At 39.5% G+C, this 20058-nt stretch overlaps 1 protein-coding gene across 1 annotated transcript in view; it reads left to right on the forward strand.

Annotated features, from left to right (window-relative positions):
* Positions 1-16219: 16219 nt before the first annotated feature.
* Positions 16220-20058, forward strand: part of PPEF2 (protein phosphatase with EF-hand domain 2) — a 39879-nt gene continuing 36040 nt past the window's right edge. Inside the window, exon 1 of the mRNA XM_036764969.1 lies at positions 16220-16274. Within this exon, the coding sequence (XP_036620864.1) occupies positions 16220-16274 (55 nt within the window). The remainder of the gene's footprint in view (positions 16275-20058) is intronic.

Below are 20058 nucleotides of genomic sequence, written 5' to 3' on the forward strand. Positions count from 1 at the left end.
ATCTAGGTTGATGGGTCCAGCATGCGGTGGCTCCATTATCGGTGGTGGTGAAAAGAGTCTTTTTAAAAGTCTTATAGATCTTGTACATTTCTCATCTGCTTATTGTCTTCCTTCCAGTTACATCCTTACACGTCTTGTGATGAGTCCTTGTTTTTGTTATATCTCTCCTGCAGCTTTCTTTAAGCTTATTTTCGCCTTAACTGCTTATGAAGCAAAGTCCCATGCAATTTTTGCTATCTTCCTTTGTATGAGTTTATTTTTTTATACCAGTTTTTTGCTCGACTGCTATTTCTGTTGACTTGGCAAGAAGAACAGGTGTTTACTAATTAGGATGATTTCTAGTTTTTTTTTGTTATGCCCATTATGGCAATTGATTTACATCAGTTAAGCACCTTTAGTCAATTATAATCAATGTTGATAATTTCCTTTGCGCCCCATCATGACTCAAAACCGTGTGAGGATGGAATTAATTAATAATCAAGCATATATGAAGCACCTGCAATGTGCCAGTCATTGTGTTGATTTTGAAGATACGAAAACAAGATATAAATACAAAAATGATCCCTGACTTCAAGGAGCTTAGATTTTAAGGGGAGACAGTATGTACATTTATAAGTGCATACAAAAAATATGCAAGGTAATTTTGGTAAGGAAGGCAATATCAGCTTGGTGAGAGATCAAGAAAGGTATCTTGAGCTGAACTTTAAAAAAATTTAATATTTTATTTTTTTCCCCAATTACATGTAAAAACAATTTTAACATTTTAAAAAAAAATTTGAAATTCAAATTCTTTCACTCTCTCTCTTCCCTCACCCCCTCATTGAGAAGGCAAGTAATTTGATATAGGTTATAATGTGCAGTCATACAAAACATATTTCCATGTTAGTCATGTTGTGAAAGAAAACACAGACAGAAAAAAACCAAAAAAATAAATAAAGTTAAGAAAAGGTATGCTTTGATTTACATTCAGACTCTATCAATTCTCTGGAGATAGATAGCATTTTTCATCATTAAGTACTTCAGAATTGTCTTAGATGATCGTATTGCCAAGAATAGCTAAATCTCAGTGGATTATCATATAATATTGCTGTTACTGTACACAATGTTCTCCTACTTCTACTCATTTCACTTTGCATCAGTTCCTGTTCGTCTTTCCAGGTTTTTCTGAGAGCATCCTGTTCATCATTCCATATAGCACAATAGTATTCCATCACAATCACATACAACAATTTGTTCAGCCATTCCCCAATTGATGGGCATCCCCTCAATTTCCAATTCTTTGCCACCACTATAGGTTCTTTTCCTTTTTTAAATCTTTTTGGGATACACTCCTAGTGGTGGTATTGCTGGATCAAAGGGTATGCATGGTTTTATAGTCTTTTGAGCATAGTTCCAAATTGCTTTCCAGAATTGTTGGATCAGTTCACAACTCCACCAACAGTGCATTAGTGTCGCAATTTCCCCAACACACTCTCCAACATTTGTCATTTTCCTTTTCTGTCCTGTTAGCCAGTCTAATAAGTATGAGGCAGCACCTCAAAATTGTTTTATTTTGCATTTTTCCAATCAATAGTGCATTAGAGTATTTTTTCATATGGTTATAGAAAGCTTTGATTATTTCATCTGAAAACTGTTCGTATCTTTTGATCATTTATCAATTGGGGAATAGCTCTTATTTTTATAAATTTGACTCTGTTCTCTATTTGTTTGAGAAATGAGGTCTTTATCAGAGAAACTTGCATAATTTTTTTCAGTTATGATTATTAACTATGTATTTCCCTCCGTCCTATTTCCCCCTGCTTATCCTACTCACTCTGTCCTTTCATCCTATCCTTTCTCAAAAGTGTTTCGCTTCTGACTTTTGCCTTCCCTAATTTTCCCTCACTTCTATCAGTCCCTTCCCTTCTCTTATCGTCTTCCCCTCCTACTTTCCTATCATGGTAAGATAGATTTGTATATCCAAATGAGTATATATGTTATTCCCTCTTTGAGCCAGTTCTGATGAGAGTAAGGTTTATGGACTCACCCCTATCTCCCCTATAAAAGTTCTTTCACATCTCTTTTATGTCAGATAATTTACTCTATTCTAATTCCTCCTTTCCCCTTTTCCCAGTGCATCCCTCTTTCTCACCCCTTAACTTAATTTAATCTTTTTAGAAAATCATCCCATCATATTCAACTTACACCCATGTCCTCTGTCTATGCATACTACTTTTAATTGCCCTAATAATGAGAAAGTTTTCAGGAGTAAAAAGTATCATCTTTCCATGTAAGAATGTAAACAGTTTAACCTTATTGAATCCCTTATGATTTGTCTTTCTTGTTTACCTTTTTATGCTTCTTTTTAGCATTGTATTTGAAAGTCAGATGTTCTATTCAGCTCTGGTCATTTCATTAGGAATGCTTGAAAGTCCTCTTTTTCACTGAATATCCATTTTTCCACCTGAAGGATTATACTCAGTTTTTCCAGGTAAGTGGTTCTTGGTTGTAACCCAAGCTCTTTTGCCCTCTGGAACATCATATTCCAAGACCTCTGATCCTTTAATGTAGAAACCGCTAAATCTTGTGTTATCCTGGCTATGGCTCCATGATACTTGAATTGTTTTTCTGGCTGCTTGCAACATTTTTTCCTTGACCTGGGAGTTCTGGAATTTGTCTATAATATTCCTGGGAGTTTTCATTTTGAGATCTCTTTCAGGAGATAATTGGTGGATTCTTTGAATTTCTATTTTTAGCCTTCTGGTTCTAGAATATCAGGGCAGTTTTCCTGGATAGTTTCTTGAAAGATGATGTCTAGGCTCTTTTTTTGATAATGGCTTTCAGGTAGTCCAACAGTTCTTAAATGATCTCTCCTCCATCTATTTTCCAGGTCAGTTGTTTTCCAATGAGATATTTTCTTCGATTTTTTTTCATTCTTTTGATTTGATTTTACTGTTTCTTGATGTTTCATAAAGTCATTAACTTCCACTTGCCCAATTCTAATTTTTAAGGAATTATTTTCTTCAGTGAGTTCTTGTACCTCTTTTTCCATTCTGTTTTTCAAGGCATTCTTTTCTTCATTGGATTTTTGTGCCTCTTTTACTATTTGGCCTATTCTGGTTTTTAAGGTATTTTTTCTTCAGTATTTTTTGTGCCTCCTTTGCTATGCTGTTGATTTTTTTAAATCATTATCTTGTATCACTCTCACTTTTCTTCTCAATTTTTCTGCTACCTCTCCCACTTGATTATTAAAATCTTTTTTGAGATTTTGCATTGCCTGAGGCCAATTCATATTTTGCTTTGAGGCTAGCAGTTTTAACTTTGTTTTCTTCTGAGTTTGCATTTTTGTCTTTCCCGTCACCATAATTATTTTTTATAGTCAGGATCTGTTTGCTCATTTTTCCAGCCTATTTCTTGACTTTTAACTCTATGCTCTGCTGCTGCAGTGGCCGGGGGCACTGTTCTAAGCTTTGGATTTTTGTTTAACTGTTTTCTGAGATAATTCTAAGGACCTGTAAGTTTTTGGTTCTTCCAAGGTGGTAAGATCTAGGGAGAGTTGTGTTTACTACTCTCCTGGCCCGTGTTCTGGTTTGTGAGTGACCACAAGCATTCTTTTCTGCCTTGGAACAGTGACCAGGGTCCCAGCTCACCTGCAGGGGCAAACTCTGGTGTGCTAGTGCTTCTCCTCATGATGGACTGCAACCCAGTTTCAAGTATGGGCAAAGTAAGAATCCTGTCCCTGCTGCCAGCAAAGGGACTCTTGTAATATGCTTCTGACCAGTTGTCTGACCCTCTTTTACTGTCTGTGGGCTGAGAGGTCTGGAAACCACTACTGCCACCGCTGATTCAGTCACCTCCAAGGACTACTGCTGGTTTGCTGGGGTGTGGCCTGGCTGAAGTATGCTCCACTCTTACCCTTCCTATTGACCTTCTAAGTTGTCTTGTGCTGGAAAATTTTTTCAGTCTGTACTTTTGTGGATTCTGCCACTCCATAATTTATTTTGTGACAGGTGTTTAGAGGAGTTGGGGGGAGCTCAGGGGAGTCCCTGCTTTCTCTCCACCATCTTGGTTCCACCCAACTTGAGCTGAGCTTTGAAGGAACCTAGGGCTTTGAAAAGACACAGAGATAGGAGATGGAGGTTTTTCTGTATGAGACAGACTACCAATTTAGGTAGACCTACTCAAGTTCCTGAAGGGAATTCTATGATAACAAGATAACAGTCTTATTATTGCCTTTTGTTTTTATATCATAGTTATTTATGAGGGAAAATCCTCCCCCCACCAATAGCAGGTCCTTAATACATATTTGTTATTGTTGCATTTGTTTAAATGTAGCAGCTTAAAGGGATAGACTGAATATTAAGGAGAATTAAAGCAGGAGTTATCCTAATTGAGATCTTTAAAGGAGCTTATCCTATATAGGACAGTATTGGCTCAGTAAGAATTGTTGTTTGTCCTTTGTTTTTGAAGAGGAGCAGGAAGAGAAGGTCTAATTCTGAACTGAGCAGATTGAGCGAGATCCAGTCAGCCCAAGATTTCAAGGAAAAAAGGCATAGCTCCACAAATATTTGATTCAACTCTAGGGTTTAATTGTACAATACACACTATTAGTTGTGTACACATATCCAAAGGATGCAAGGACATGTGCTCACCTGCTCTGCTGCCCCCAGGGTTTCAGCCTTCATTCTAGTCCTGAGAGATGAAGCAATGTCCATGATAACCCCAGGGCACAAGCCCTCCATAGAAGGGCAGGTAGATTCTGAGTGGTTCAACATGTTAGTGCTGATGCTGTTTTACACTCAATAAGACAAGGGAGCTGGGAGCCCTTTACACAGGTATCAATCTAGTCTGACTGGGCACTTATAAACACAACAAGTGTGAGCCAACCAGCTAGGGATAAATACAGGAGTTGGTAACATCCTTTGGTATTTATGCCACAACTGGTCATTTTCAATGTTTCTGTTGGTGAGTATCCCCATGTCCCTTGAGAAGAAGGGACATTAACAAGACTCCTAGAACTCCCAGAATAGACAGGGATGAGGAAAACCTTTTAATTTTGTAAAATTGAATTATATATATATATAAAACCCCTTAGTGCCCCAGGAAATTCTTTAAGATTGTAAATTACAGAACAATTGGAAATTTACCTTGATAGAGAGAGATGTTCACTCTCATCAGAACCTCTCTACACTCATGAAATCATAGGTCCAGATTCCTTCCTTCCTTCCTTCCTTCCTTCCTTTTTTCCTTCCTTCCTTTCTTCTTTACTTCATCCATATGATATAGGTGGTATGATGAAGAACCTTGGGCCAAATCTCTCTGGACTTTAGTTTCCGTCTTTATAAATCGAGGAAGACTAGGCAAGTGAAGCTAGCCTCAGAGACAGGAAGACCTGGGTTTGGGTTTTGCCTCTGACACATATCAGCTGTATGATCATGGGCAAGTCATTTAACTTCAGAGCCTAAGGAAACTCTTTAAGAATCTACATTACAGAAGAATTGCCAATATACTTTCCATAGTTGGAGTTCCTCATACTAATGATATCAAAGACCCTAACCCCTCCCCCAGATGAAGGGGTTAGATGTCTCTAAAGCCCTTAAACCTGTAATAATAATCACAAAATCACAGAATCTGAGAGTTGGAAGAGATCTCAGCAGACATCTAGTCGAACTCTTGCATAAAAAGAATCCCAGTTCTAACATACCCAATAATAGCATATCCAGTCTCTGCTTAAGGACCTCCAAGGAAGGGTAACCCACCACCTCTTCAGACAGCCCATTCTGTTTTGGGATGGTTCTAATTGTTTTAAAAATTTCCTGACATCAATCCCAAATTTTCATCTTTGTAACTTCCATACCTTGGTCCTGGCTTTTCCCTATGGGGTCAAGTGGAACAAGTATAGTTCCCTCCTTCACATGACAGCACTTCAAATGCTAAAACACAGCTATCCTTTCCTCTCTGGATCTTTTCTTGAGGCTAAACGTTCCCAGATCCTTCAGCTGATCTTCATATATCATGGATACAATGCTCTTCATCATCCTGGTTGCCTCCCTCTGGACACAGCAGGGAGAAAAGATTTCTGGTGAGTTATTCCTCTACCCTCATGTTCTCTGCATATGTTCCTCATTACCGTTGTACTCTAAGTGTCTCCTGTTGTTCCCATGGATGCTCTGTTTATTTGTAGGAAAGTGAACATCTCTAATTTATCTTGTATATAACTTGTTTGTACATAGTTATTTTCATGCTGAGTCAGGATAATGAAATAACAAAATCACTTACTCTTAGAATTCTCTCAGCATCACTGCTAAGTGCACTATACATTACTCAATGATTTCTGCGTTGATGGAGCTAAAAGGCCCCCAAATGTAATTTTGGTGTTCTGCTCTGGTTTTTCCCCCTCTATGAAAAATTAAATCTCTTTTGTGGGTTGCTTCCTTGTCCACAAAATGGACAAAGACTTCCTTATTATGCTGTGAACTCCTGAGAACAGGTACCATCTTTTGTCTTTCTTTGTATCCTCAGCAATTAGCACAGTGCCTCAGTAGGTATTTAACAAATGCTTATTGACTGACTATTCTTGGTCTGCTATTTGAACTAATACCTTTGCTAAGAGCCAATTAATTATACTAGCTGATTGTCAATGGAAAACACACTGGTAGGGACTCATACATAAGAAGGATAGTCAAACAAGTTTGCTCCTAAAGCTCAAAGTAGCAGTTACAATTCTAGGATTCCCCAGGCTATAAATGCAAGAGTAAGTTGGGGGAGCCTCTTTTTGGGGACTCTTACAAGATTCTTTATCAAAACTTTCTAAAATATAGGTAAATCTATATCCACAGCATTTTCCTCATCTACCAGTTTCAGAATCCTGTCAAAAAGGAAAAGGAGGTGAAACCTGCCTTTTTGTGGTTGGGGGTTGGAGTCTGGAGGTAGAAGATGTGAGAGGACACAACTAACAGCCCACCCAAAGTGAACACAACCTCTCCTGATACCTTAAGAGTTCAGCTCCTTGAGGTCAGAGGCCCCGACTCTTTCATTTTTGCTTTTGTATTTTCATCACCTAGCACAGTAATTGTTGCATTATTAATTGTTTTTGATTGATTGCTGAGCAGGATTTACAGGCCCTAAGACTGTGGGGGTTTCCTTTCCCTCCTACCCACCTGTATTCCCAGATCTTTGCTGCCTCCCTTCCCACACTTCACAAATTAAAGCCAGAGTGGAGTTTTAATGGGGGTTTAAGCATTATATTAAATTTTCAATATTTTCACATGGTAATTTTCAATATACCCACATGGCAGGAAATAGAATATTGTATTGCGCCAGGTCAGCAGAGATAGCTAGTCAGCATTAATCCGGCTGATAGAAACTACTCTTCTCCCCACTGTGGAGCTTCAGCCCCACAGGACACTTGGTCCAGGAGAAACAGAGCTGTCTGACCTTCCACCTCTGGTTTCGTCACCACACTCTTGCTGCACAGCATGGGGTACTGGCCACTTGCCTATGATCTTGTGGGGCTCACATGGCCCCATGTGACAGCTCAGTTAGAAACTATGTCCCTTAACCAAGGGGCAGGGCAGGAGGAGGACCAGAACCTGTAGTACCAAGAACTTGTAGAAACATGATAGGCTTTAGAAAGAATTTTGGACATTCCGGCCCAATGTCCTCATTTTCTAGATCAACAACCAGAGACCTGGAGAGACTTAATTACCCCAAATCATACAAGGGGCAAGTGGTAGGGGTTCAAACATCACTCTTCTCACTCAAATCCAATGCTCTTTTCACTATACCATGATGCCTCTTAGCAATTTTTATCATTACTAATCATTATAGTAATTATTGTAATTACATATAATGACAGCTAGCATTTATGTAGTGCTTTAAGGTTTCAAAATACTCTACAAACATTATCTCATTTGATCCTCATAACCACCCTGGGAGGTAGGTGCTATTATTATCACCGCCATTTTACAGATGACAAAACTGAGGTGGAGGGCAAGTGACTTGTTCAGAGTGTGTGTCTGAGGTAGGATTAGAACTCAAGTCTTCTGGACTCCCAAGTCTAGCACTGAATGCAAAAATAAATGCACCACCTGGCTGTCCTGGTAAAATTCAGAAAGAAATGGCAATTTTGTTACAGAAGGAAATTCTGTTTGAATTTTAGCTTATAGAACAACAAAAAATACTCCCCAGTTCTCAGTTCTTCTCTTCTAGCTGGAAAGCAATTGGGGGGGGGGGCTGGTTAATAACTAACCCACCTATCACTTCCATTTTCCCCTGGAAGATTGCTTTCTATTTCAAGATTAATGGGAAGGAACAGTCCTTGCTGATGCCTGAACAATATTCACTCTTTTGCCTGTTTTGTAACCGTCACTGCTCTAAACTCTGTGGTCCCAACACTTGTTAGTTAATCGAGGATTCCTTCTGTTCTCATGCCAAGCTGGGCTGCACCCCCTTCTCTTCCCATCTTCTCAGACTTGTCAGCACTTTGCTATTTCTGGGCAAAGGAGCTCAGTCTTAAGAGACATGTCTCTGAGTCAGTAAGAAAGGTTCTTAACCTGGCTAAGCAAAAAGACTTAGAACTGAGGAAGGGAGGGGAGTTGGAAACAGAAGCAAACCTTGATGGGAATGGGGAGCTCCCTAGGCTGCATCCCCCATTCAAATCTTCCTAGTACAACCTAATCTCTTTCAGAGCTGCTTGTGTCTGGTGTCACATGGGGGATCCCTTAAAGCCTCTCAGGACAACTGTAAATAAATCTGAGATTTACACTTGGCCCAGGGCAGAAGGGGATTCCAGGCCATAACATCAATGAATGTTTTCCCCAAATAGCCGCAGTGAGGACTATTCATTCCTTTTTGTATTATTATTTTTTAAAGAGCTATAGTATTTGGAAGAAACCCACCTATCCCAGGGACTACAGCATGGGTCAACCTGGATGTTGATCATGTCTGGGCTTTTGGCAAGGACTTTCCATCAAAATAAACCTCCTGTTAGATAACGCTCAGAAAGGTAAGGTTGCCACTTCTTTTTAGAACAGAGGTTTTTAACCTTTGATGTATCATGGATTTCTTTGGCAGTCTGACGAAACCAATGGGCCCCTTCTCAGAATAATATAATTGAAGGGAATGCCAATTTTAGTTAAAGGATAATAAGAAAAATGTGTCATTTTTATTTTAATATCATATTAACATTCATATTGATATTTTAAAATAAATGTGTAATTTTAGGATAATAAAATAAATGTGATTTTATATTTTAATTTCATATTAATATTTTAAAATAAACATGTAATTTTAGGTGACAAAATAAACATGGAATTTTTTTCCCAAATAAATTCCCAACCCCCTCCCCTCCTGCAGTGTATCCAAAGACCATGTACTCCAGGTTAAGGACCTCTGCTCTAAAGAAATGAGATTGGCTCCTTTTGGCAGTCTGGTGGATCTGCCTATGGATCCCCTTCTCAAAATGATGCTTTTAAAAAATTGAAGGAAATGCTAACTTTAAACTAGAAGATAGTAAAATAAACATGGAATTTTTCCCATCGGAGTTAATAATCCCCCTGCAATCTATCTACAGATCATGTACTACAGGTTAAAGACCCCTGCTCTAAAGAAACAAGATGGGGAGACATGGGGACTATTCTATAAAAGTCAAAGGTTTTCCTTAATTCTTCTAGGCTCACAAGTTATCAAGAGAAGAGTGAGGCCATAACCCACGGACTATTAGATTTGAACCCCCAGCACTCAGCCTGGCATATGATATTTAATAAATGAATGCTAATTGACTTGACTTTCTAGTGTCTTTTCCAACTCTGAAATGTTAGGACTTGCTGAGTATCCCCAGTGAAGCAGTTCCACTGGCTTAGTTCTGACTACTTCCACCATTTCCTGGCATTCACCCTCTAGTTTCATGCACCCCCTTACAGTTGGGGGCCATCTATACATTTTTTAAAGTGGGTTGGACTTTTCTGAAAGTCAAATTCAAAAGGAATTATATGGGGTAGCCATTTTATATCATGTGACTGGGGTTTTTGTTTGTTTATTTATGGATCTGAAATGTTCGATGAAACTCTTTGGACATTGCAGTCTTTTGTTTATTGCTTATACACAATTCATTCTTTGCAGCCCAACTATACTGAACAAATGTGAAATTAAAGTTTGAAACAATGGTTAATAAAATCTTTCCCTAGTTAAAACAACAAACAAACAAACAAACAAACAGGAATTAGGTAAGGGATCAAACTCTCCTTTTAGACTGTCTAGAGCTGTGAAGGATGTTAGAGAGCATGCCATCCCAACTAAGGCCAGACAGATGAAATGACTTATCCAAGATCACAAAGGTCACAAGCGGCCAAGCTGGGTTTTGAATTCAGATCTACCCTCTACAGCCACTACATCATGTGGTCCTTTGCTTCATACTCAGAATTAACTCACTAAACTAAGTGTAATACGTGGTTTATTTCTGTTAGTGAGAGAGAAGGAATGATAGGTAACCAAATTATGTTTGGTATCCACAGAACCATAACCTCCAAGTACAAAGAACAATAAATTAATTAATCAATCAATCAGCTTTTAAATATGGAAATAATAAATAAAATAAAAAATATTCTTTGAAAAAGACTAATAAAATTGATTAGCCAATTGGGTTTTTAAAAAGAGGGCTGAGGTGGGGAGAAAATTTGGAACTCAAAATCTTGAGGAAATGAATGTTGAAAACTAAAAATAAATAATTTTTTTTTAAAAAGGGCTGAAAATCAAACGATAAAAATGGCAAATGAACAAGGGAAATCACAACAAAACCAGAAGAAATAAAAAGAATGATCAGAACGTACCATGCACAGTACTCTAACAAAGCCGAGAACACAAAAAAAAACCAGAGGAATGCTTTCAAAAACATTAAATATCCAAACTAACAGAAAAAGAAATGAAGATCTTAAATAGCCCAAGCTGAGGGGAAAAAGTAGATAGCAGTAAAGGAACTATCAGAAAAAACATTCCTAGTCTTTATGGACTTATGGGAGAATTCTGTCAAACTTTAATAGAAACATTAATATCAATATTACACAAGTCAGTCTCAAAAATTAAGAAAGTATCCTATCAAATTCCTTTTTGGGGGACAAATATAGTCCTAATACTTCAACCAAGGAAGGATAAAGCAAAGAACTCCAGACTAATATCAAAAATGGGTATAAATTCAAAAATTTTAAATAAAATCTATCAGATGATAGTGATTCACCCAAGAAATCATTCCTTATAACCAATCTGGATTTATGCCAGCAATGCAAGGATGGTTCAACAATTGGAAAACAACCAACTTAATTAATCATATTAAAAACAATAAACAAGTTTTTATTAAGTGCCCAGGATATGCTAGATACTGGGGATAAAATACTCCCTGCCCTCAAAGAGTTATAGTCTACCGGGGTGAAGGGGAAAGGTAGTAAGCATTTATATAGTGTCTACTGTGTGCCAGGCACTAGGGAAAAATACTCCTGCCTCTCAAAGACTTATAGTCTACTAGGGGGAAGAGAGAAGGGGATAAACATTTATATAGTGCTTACTATGTGCCAGACACGAAGGAAGAAATACTCCTGACTCTCAAAGACTTACAGTCTACCAGGGTGAAGGGAGAAGGGGATAAGCATTTATATCATGCCCACTGTGTGCCAGACACTGTTCTAAGCACTTTATAATTCTTATTTCATTTTATCTTCATAACAAGGGAGGTAGATGCTGTTATTACCCCATTTTACAGCTGAGGCAGAGAGGTTAAGTGACTTACCCAACATCACAGAACTAGTTTCAACTCAGATCTTCCTGACTCCAGGCCCAATACTCTGTCCACTTTGCAACCTAGAGGAAACAATAAAACATGCCACACACACATATGTATACACACATATACAATGTATACACACATTTATAGATATACACATATAATGTATACATTCATACATAATGTCTATATATGAATAGATGTAAAATAGATACAAGGCAATTTCTTTGGGATGATGCTACAATCTGAGAGGAACAGGAAAGGTTTCATGTAGAAAAGGGTCTTATTTTGAATTTTAAAGAAAGCGATTCTAAAAGATGGAGGAAAGGAAGGGATGTTTTCTAAGGATGGAAGAAAACAGTACAAAGGCAACAAATGGACCACTATGAATGAGGAAAAGTTAGAAGGCTAGTCTGGCTGGACCAGAGAGTATGAAGGGGAGTAAGGTGCAGAAAGGCTGTATAGGGAAATTAAGGCCAGGTTGTGAAGAGCTTTAAATGTTAAATAAAAGACTTTATATTGATTCTAAAGACAATAGGGTGCCATTGGAGTTAGCTGATTAGGAGACTGACATGATCAGATTTACTCTTTAGAAAAATTAATGGATAAATTGGATAAAATTAAAGGAGAGATTAGAGATGGAAGAGAATTGAGGTAGGAAGGCAAATTGGAGGCTGTTGTAATGGGCAAGCAAGAGGTGATGAGGGTTTGAATTAACAAGGTGGCTGTGTGAATGGGCAGAACTAACTGGGGATAGATGTGAGAGATGTGGATGTGGATGTGGAATTGACAAGATTTGACCACTGGTTGTCTGTATAGAGTGAGAGAGAGTGAAGAGATTGCAAACCCAGGTGCATAGAAAGATGGTGGTGCCCTTGACAGAAATAAGGAAAGGCAGGAAAAGAGGTGGAGTTGAGGGGAGTAAAGAAAACGAAATCTGTTTTGGATTTGTTGAGTTTGAATTATATCTGGGATGTCTAATTCAAAATGTCCAGTAGGTAGTTGGGGGGCATAACATTGGTAATCAGGAGAGACCAGGGCTGTATATATAGATCCGGGAGGGGGGCATGTTGCCTAGAGAGAAAAATTAACTCCATGGGAGCTAAAGAGGTTATCAATAGAGAGAACGTAGAAGGAAAAGAGAAGAGTACCTAGGACAGTGACTGGGTGAACATCTACTATTAGGGAGCACTGTGTGGATGATGGTCCATCACTAAGAAGGCATGGTCAGACGGGTAGGAGGAGAACCGAGACAGGAATGTTGTGAAAACACAGAGTGGGGGGAGCATCTAGGAAAAGAAGTTGGTCAATAGCGTCAAATGCCACAGAGAGGTCAAGAGAGATGAAGATCGAGCTAAAGGCCCAGGATTTTGCAAAGAAGAGATCATTAGTAACTTTGTACATAGCAGTTTTAGTTAAGTGATGAGGCCGGAAGACAGATTACAAGGCTTGAGAAGCAAGTGAGAAGACAAGAATTTGATACAACAAGCCTAAACATCTTTTTTAGGAGTTTGACTGAGCAAGGGAGGAATACTATAGGACAATAACTCAGGGAAATTAGGATTTAAATTTTTTTATTTAAATTTAATTTTAATTTTTTTCTTTTCTTTTTATATTTTTTAGAGTTGGATTTTTTAAAGAATAAGGGAGACCTGGGACTATATGGATACAGCAGGAAGAAACTAGTGGATAGGGAGAAACTGAATGTTAGAGAGAAAGAAGGCATTATTTGAGAAAAGATTGAAGGATGGAAATATCTTTTTAACAGAAATTGGAGTTTCACAATGAAGAGAAAGGGAGGAGAAGATCACAGTGAATATTTGCTATTTTATCAGTAAAATATAGGGTGGGGTCCTTAGTTGAGGGGGGAGGGGATGGTATGTGAGACTTGAGAAGCAAAGATTTAGAATAACTGCTTTGGTGAAAGGGATAGAGAATTATTTAGGGAGAAATACAAGGATTGCCTTAATAACTGAGGGCCCGGTTGAGATTACAAAAAGGGAATTTGCAGTGAGCCTAATCAGCATGGTTGTGTAATTTCTTCCAGCTCTGCTCAGTAGCACATGAGTAGAAGCAGAGGAAGCAAATGGTGGGAGTGACCTAGGGTAGGGGTTCAGCAAAGCATCAGCTGCAATAGGACAAGGGAATGAGGGATTCAATTTTAGAGAAGTGTAGAGTTGAAATAGTTAACTTAAATGTCAAGATTTGAAAGGAGGAAAAGAATAGTCCAAGCAAGGGTGATGGCCTGGGAAAGTGCTGAGAGGTGGAAGAATTGGCAGCCATAGTGAGGATGAAGAATAGGTTTAGAATTCAAATCTGGCCTCAGATGCTTACAAGCTGTGTGACCCTGGGCAAGTCACTTAAACCTGATTGGAAGAAGAAGGAGAAGGAGGAGCAGGAGGAGAAGAGGAGGAGGAGGAAGAAGGAGGAGGAGACAAGAAGGAAAAGGAGAAGAAGAAGGAGAAGGAGAAAAAGAGAAAGAGGAGGAGGAGGAAGAGAAGTAGTAGTAGCAGCAGCAGCAGTAGTAGTAAGTAGTAGTAGTTGTTTAGATAATGGAATGCTAGGAAGTTAATAATGGATAGAAGTAACATCAGAGTTCTTGGTCATAGAAGTGAAGACTTGTGGGTAATGGTAATATCAACGGGGTGACTGAGGTAAAGGGGAGGAGGTCTTAGAAGTTGAATAAATTGAGGAAATGAGATGTTAGGATAGTCAGGGGAACATCGTTATGTATACTGAAGTTCCTTAATATAAAGGCAGGTGTTGGAGTGAAGAAGATTGGGGACCAGACATTGAACTCATTGAGAACAACTCCCAAGATGTGGCTTGGCTGCTAAATGTGGATAGCATGTACCTAAAAGTAAGAGAGGCAGGAGAGGGATAGCCTCCGATATATGGATACTCAGGAAGGGGCAGTGTGCAGGAAGGATTGGTTTGACTTTTCCAGAACCAATGTGTGTGTAGAGGTGAGGAGGACGGGGATGAGAGAAGATACAACCAGTACTGTACTGGAAAGGGTGACCAGACATGTAATGTCAATGGGGGGAGCCAGGTATCTCTGAGTGACAGAAGATCTAAAGTCCATGAAAAGACAAGGTCTAAAATGAAGGGGAAGTATAGTAATTGTGGACTATGAGTTCCAGAGAGCACAGTGGAAGAGGTTGGCAGAGCAGGAGAGGGATGTTGGATGGATTGAGTTGAGGTGAATGGGCAGGAAAGAATAGGAAATGGACAGCTAGGGGGCACAGTTAATAGAGAGCTGGACAAGAACTCAGGAAGACCTTAGTTCAAATCCAGCCTTAGATACTTATGAGCAAGTCACTTAACCTCTTCTGACTCAGTCTCCTCATCTATAAAGTGGTGATAATAGTGAGACTAACTGCCCCAGTTGTTGTGAGGATAAAAAGAAATAATCTTTGCAGAGCATTTCACAAACTTTAAAGCTCTGTTAACCATTTTGAGGCACAGGGGCGATCTACTTGTAGGCAGCTAGAAATTCTACATAAATGGGATTAGAAGATCAAGACGGTACAGGGATGTCCCTAGTCTGGACAGAATCAGGGAGGATGGCAGCGGCAACACTGAGGACTGACTGTCTCTGGCCTCTGCTCAGGAGGTTTGTAGGTGTATATATGAGCAAATAGAAGGACATATAAAATGCACATATGCAGAGTATACGTAAAATAAATACAAGGCAATTTGGCAGATGTGGGGCGGGGCACTAGCAACTTCAGTAAAGGAGCTACACACCTGAGCTCTGATGAGATACCAGAGGGACTAAAGTCAGGGGGAGTCACTCTGTGTGTGTGTGTGTGTGTGTGTGTGTGTGTGTGTGTGAGAGAGAGAGAGAGAGAGAGAGAGAGACAGAGAGAGAGACAGAGAGACAGAGAGACAGAGAGAGACAGACAGAGACAGAGAGAGAACAGAGACAGAGACACACACTCACACACACAGAATCAGAGACAGTGAGAAAGACAGATAGTGAGAGGGGGAAAAGGAAAGGACAGAGAGAGGGAGAGGATACAGAGGCAGAGAGACAGAGAGAGACAAAGAGAGGGAGAGAGGGAGGGGGAGAGGATATAGAGACAGAGACACAGAATCTGAATCAAAGAGAAACAGAGGTGGAGAGATAAAGGCAGAGAAATGGAGACAGAGACACAGAAAAAGAGTCACAGAGAGGAGAGAGAAGAGAGAGAGAGACAGAGACAGCTACATTCTGCGGAGACAGAGCTCATGGAACACATCCTGTGGTTCTCACTGTCTTGTACCAATACGTGTTATCCTCTAGAGGATGAGTGAGGGACAATGCATTTGTTTTTAAATTAATGTGGTAAAATATCATTAAAAACTCTTCTCAACTATTTTGTTTCAACTCTCCTTTATTTCCCCCAAGGCAGATTGTTGTTCCAGTAGAAGCCACTCAGCCTTGACCTTGTTTGTCTACGACCAGAAGGAGACTGTTTGGAGATGGGCAGCGGCAGCTCCACCCCCCACCACTTTGTTCTCCAGAAGGCAGAGAGCGGTATGCATTTTCCTTCTATTTCATGGTAGATAAGGAGTCAGGCTCAGGCCCAGGAATACACAGGTTCAGGTTCGAGTCCCAACACTGACACAGACTGGCTGCACGCCTCTAGGCAGGTCACTTAGTGCCTCTAGCAAATCACTAAGACTATGTAAGCTGCAAAACAAGGCAGATGTCCATTGGGGGAAGGAATCTCCTCACTCTGATTTCTGGAGAAATTCCCTGAAGTTCTAGGAAGGCAAGCAGGGGAACAGGACATGCTGACCACAGGGAGGAGCTCACTGGCTCTTGGCCATGTTGGCTTCTTCCCATAGTCTTTCTCTCGAGAGAGAGACCTGGCTGAAGAAAGACTGAGACAGTGTGCGTCCCTTTTAAAGCCAGAAGCAAGAAGCCCAGTCCTTCTCTCTAAGCTTTGGCCAGGTCTGCCCTTTAGCCCCTGTGGGTCAACACAGAGCACGGAGTAAGAGTCCAGGGAGTTTGGGGTAAATGCAAGGCTAGATCCCTGGCTTACAATTGGATTATCAAGAAAAACAATGAATTCAAATAGAGGAATGTATGTAGATATAGCTATAGATATATGCACATATATGTATATACACATGCATGCATATATACATATGTGTGTGTGTATATACTTACATATGTGTGTATGGGCCTAGGTTAACCCACCCTGCTCTAGAACACTTTCTTCAATAAATTCACAGACAACCTTTTTAGATGGATGGAGTTCTTTATTTGGCCTTGTTAACATTCCTGGCAAACTAAAAGATCTCTGCTTTGTTCCCTTTGATTTCATTTTGTCTTCTCTTACCTCCCAGAGGAAGAAACAGCTATGAAACTGTATGATTACCTCCTAAAATAACCATACTTAAGTGTCAAACCTTTCGAAGAATTTTTTCCCCCTAACCATCAACTTTCCTGCCTACTAAGTCTTTACCTGTTTTAATTTTCTCCTATTGGAGTAGAGGCACTTGTTCCCATCTCTCTCCTGGAGATCAATAGCTTAGCAGAGTGTAGTGAAAAATTAAATTTACATTCAGTTGTTTCCATAGCAACCATCTCAGATCCCCTTGTTCTCTGTTACAGACTGTCTTCTTTTATTCAGTCAGTATTTTTGTTGATGCCTTCTGTCACCTCTCCACCAACACAACCATGCCTGGTTTAGGCCCTCATCATATTTTGCCTGGACTATTGTTATCAGCCTTCTATGTGGCCTCCATCTCCCCACCTTATGTCTTGATCTCCACTCCAATCCATCCCCCACTCAGCAGTACCCATCTGCCCATGTGCCTACCCAGTGTTGTTATTGTTATTGGGCCATTTCAGTCATGCCCAACTCTTCCTGACCCCATTTGGGGTTCTCTTGGCAAAGATACTGGAGTGCTTTGCCATTTCCTTCTCTAGCTCATTTTACATAGAAGGAACTGAGGCAAACAGGGTTAAGTGATTTGCCCAGGGTCACATGCTATTAAGTGTCAGAGATGAGATTTGAGCTCAGGTCCCCTTCACTCAAGGCCTGAGATCTATCCACTGCACCACCTAGCTGCCCTGCCTCTCAGGTAATAAGTGCTTAATAAATGCTTGTTGACTGTTAGCTAACTGACTAGATAATGAAGTCACTGAGAAACTGTGTAGAGTGAGAAGAGAAGTGATATCTCTTAGCTCTCTGACATGAAGAGAAGGTACATGTTATTATCTGTTCTCTGTGACCTTCTTTAGTTTTGTCCATCAGTCATAATTTGCCTTCCTTTTAGTGATCTTTTTGTTACCAGTAGTTACTGGAAGCTAGATGGTACAACAGTGCACAGAGCACCAGGATTGGAGTCAGGAAGACTCATCTTCCTGAGTTGAAATCCAGCCTTGGACATCCTGTTTGCCTCAGTTTCTTTATCTGTAAAATAAGCTGGAGAAGGAAATGGCAAACCACTCCAGTATCTTTGCCAAGATAACCCCAAATAGGGTCATGAAGAGTCAGACCTGACTGAAATGACTGAACGACAACAAGAAATCATACAAATATCTTCCTCATATTCATCATCTCTTACTGCAAAATAATATTATGTTACATTCATATACCAGATATTATTTCAGCCATTCCCCAATTGATGGACACTCACTTTTAATTTTACATTTTAGGGTTTTCTCTCTCTTCTTTGGTTAAGAATTCTCTTTTTCCCCCTCTCTCTCGCCATCCCAACAGTTGTGAAATGTTCCTGATCTTCTCCTCTACTTTTGTTTACAGTGTGAGCTTTTATATTAATATATTTTATATTACATATTGATATATATGATGTAAGATGCAGGTAGGGTTTAAATGTCGATCCAAACCTGATTTCTGCCAAAGGGCTTTCTAGACTTCCCAGTGATTCTTTTTGTTGTTTTTATTTATTTATTTAATTTATTTTTGTTTTCAACATTCACTTCCACAAGATTTAGAGTTCCAAATTTTCTCCCCATCTCTTCCTTCCCAACCTAAGACAACATGCTTTCTGATTACCCGTTCTCCTAATCTGCCCTCCTTTCTATCACTTCCCCTCTTCTCTTCTATTTTCCTGTAGGGCAAGATAGATTCCTATGCCCCATTCCCTATATATCTTTTTTTCTCAGTTGCATGCAAAAACAACTTTCTTTTGAGCATCTGCTTTTAAAACTTTGGGTTCCGAATTCTCTCCCCTCTTCCTTTCCCACTTACCCTCCCTAAGAAGGCAAGCAATTCAGCACAGGCCACACAGGTATCATGAGGTAAAACACTTCCATAATACTCATGTTGTAAAAGACTAACTATATTTCCCTCCATCCTATCCTGTCCCCCTTTATTCAATTTTCTCCCTTGACCATGTCCCTTTTCGAAAGTGTTTGCTTTTGATTACCTCCTCCCACTATCTGCTCTCCCTTCTATCATCACCTCTTTTTTATCCCCTTCTCCCTATTTTCCTGTGGGGTAAGATACCCAATTGAATGTGCATGTTATTCCCTCCTCAAGTCAAATCCAATGAGAGCAAGATTCACTCATTCCCCCTCAACTGCCCCCCTCTTCCCTTCCAACAGAACTGCTTTTTCTTGCCACTTTTATGTGAGATAATTTACTCCACTCTATCTCTCCCTTTCTCCCTCTCTCAATATATTCCTCTCTCACCCCTTAATTTTATTTTTTTTAGATATCATCCCTTCATATTTAATTCACCCTGTGCCATCTGTCTACATATATTTGTATATTCCCTTCAACTACCCTAATACTGAGAAAGGTCTCATGAATTACACACATCATCTTTCCATGTAGGAATGTAAACAAAATAGTTCAACTTTAGTAAGTCCCTTATGATTTCTCTTTCTTGTTTACCTTTTCATGCTTCTCTTGATTCTTGTGTTTGAAAGTCATATTTTCTATTCAGCTCTGGTCTTTTCATTGAGAAAGCTTGAAAAGTCCTCTATTTTATTGAAAATCCATATTTTTGCCTTGGAGTATTATACTCAGTTTTGCTGGGTGAGTGATTCTTGGTTTTAATCCTAGCTCCATTGACCTCCAGCATATCATATTCCAAGCCCTTCAATCCCTAAATGGAGAAGCTGCTAGATCTTGTATTATCCTGATTATGTTTCCACAATATTCAAATTGTTTCTTTCTGGCTGCTTGCAGTATTTTCTCCTTGACCTGGGAGCTCTGGAATTTGGCTGCAATATGGCTAGGAGTTTTCTTTTTGGGATCTTTTTCTGGAGGCAATTGGTGGATTCTTTCAATTCCTATTTTACCCTCTGGCTCTAGAATATCAGAGCAATTTTCCTT

Source organism: Trichosurus vulpecula, chromosome 6 (assembly GCF_011100635.1).
Source record: "Trichosurus vulpecula isolate mTriVul1 chromosome 6, mTriVul1.pri, whole genome shotgun sequence".
Lineage (NCBI taxonomy): Eukaryota > Metazoa > Chordata > Mammalia > Diprotodontia > Phalangeridae > Trichosurus > Trichosurus vulpecula.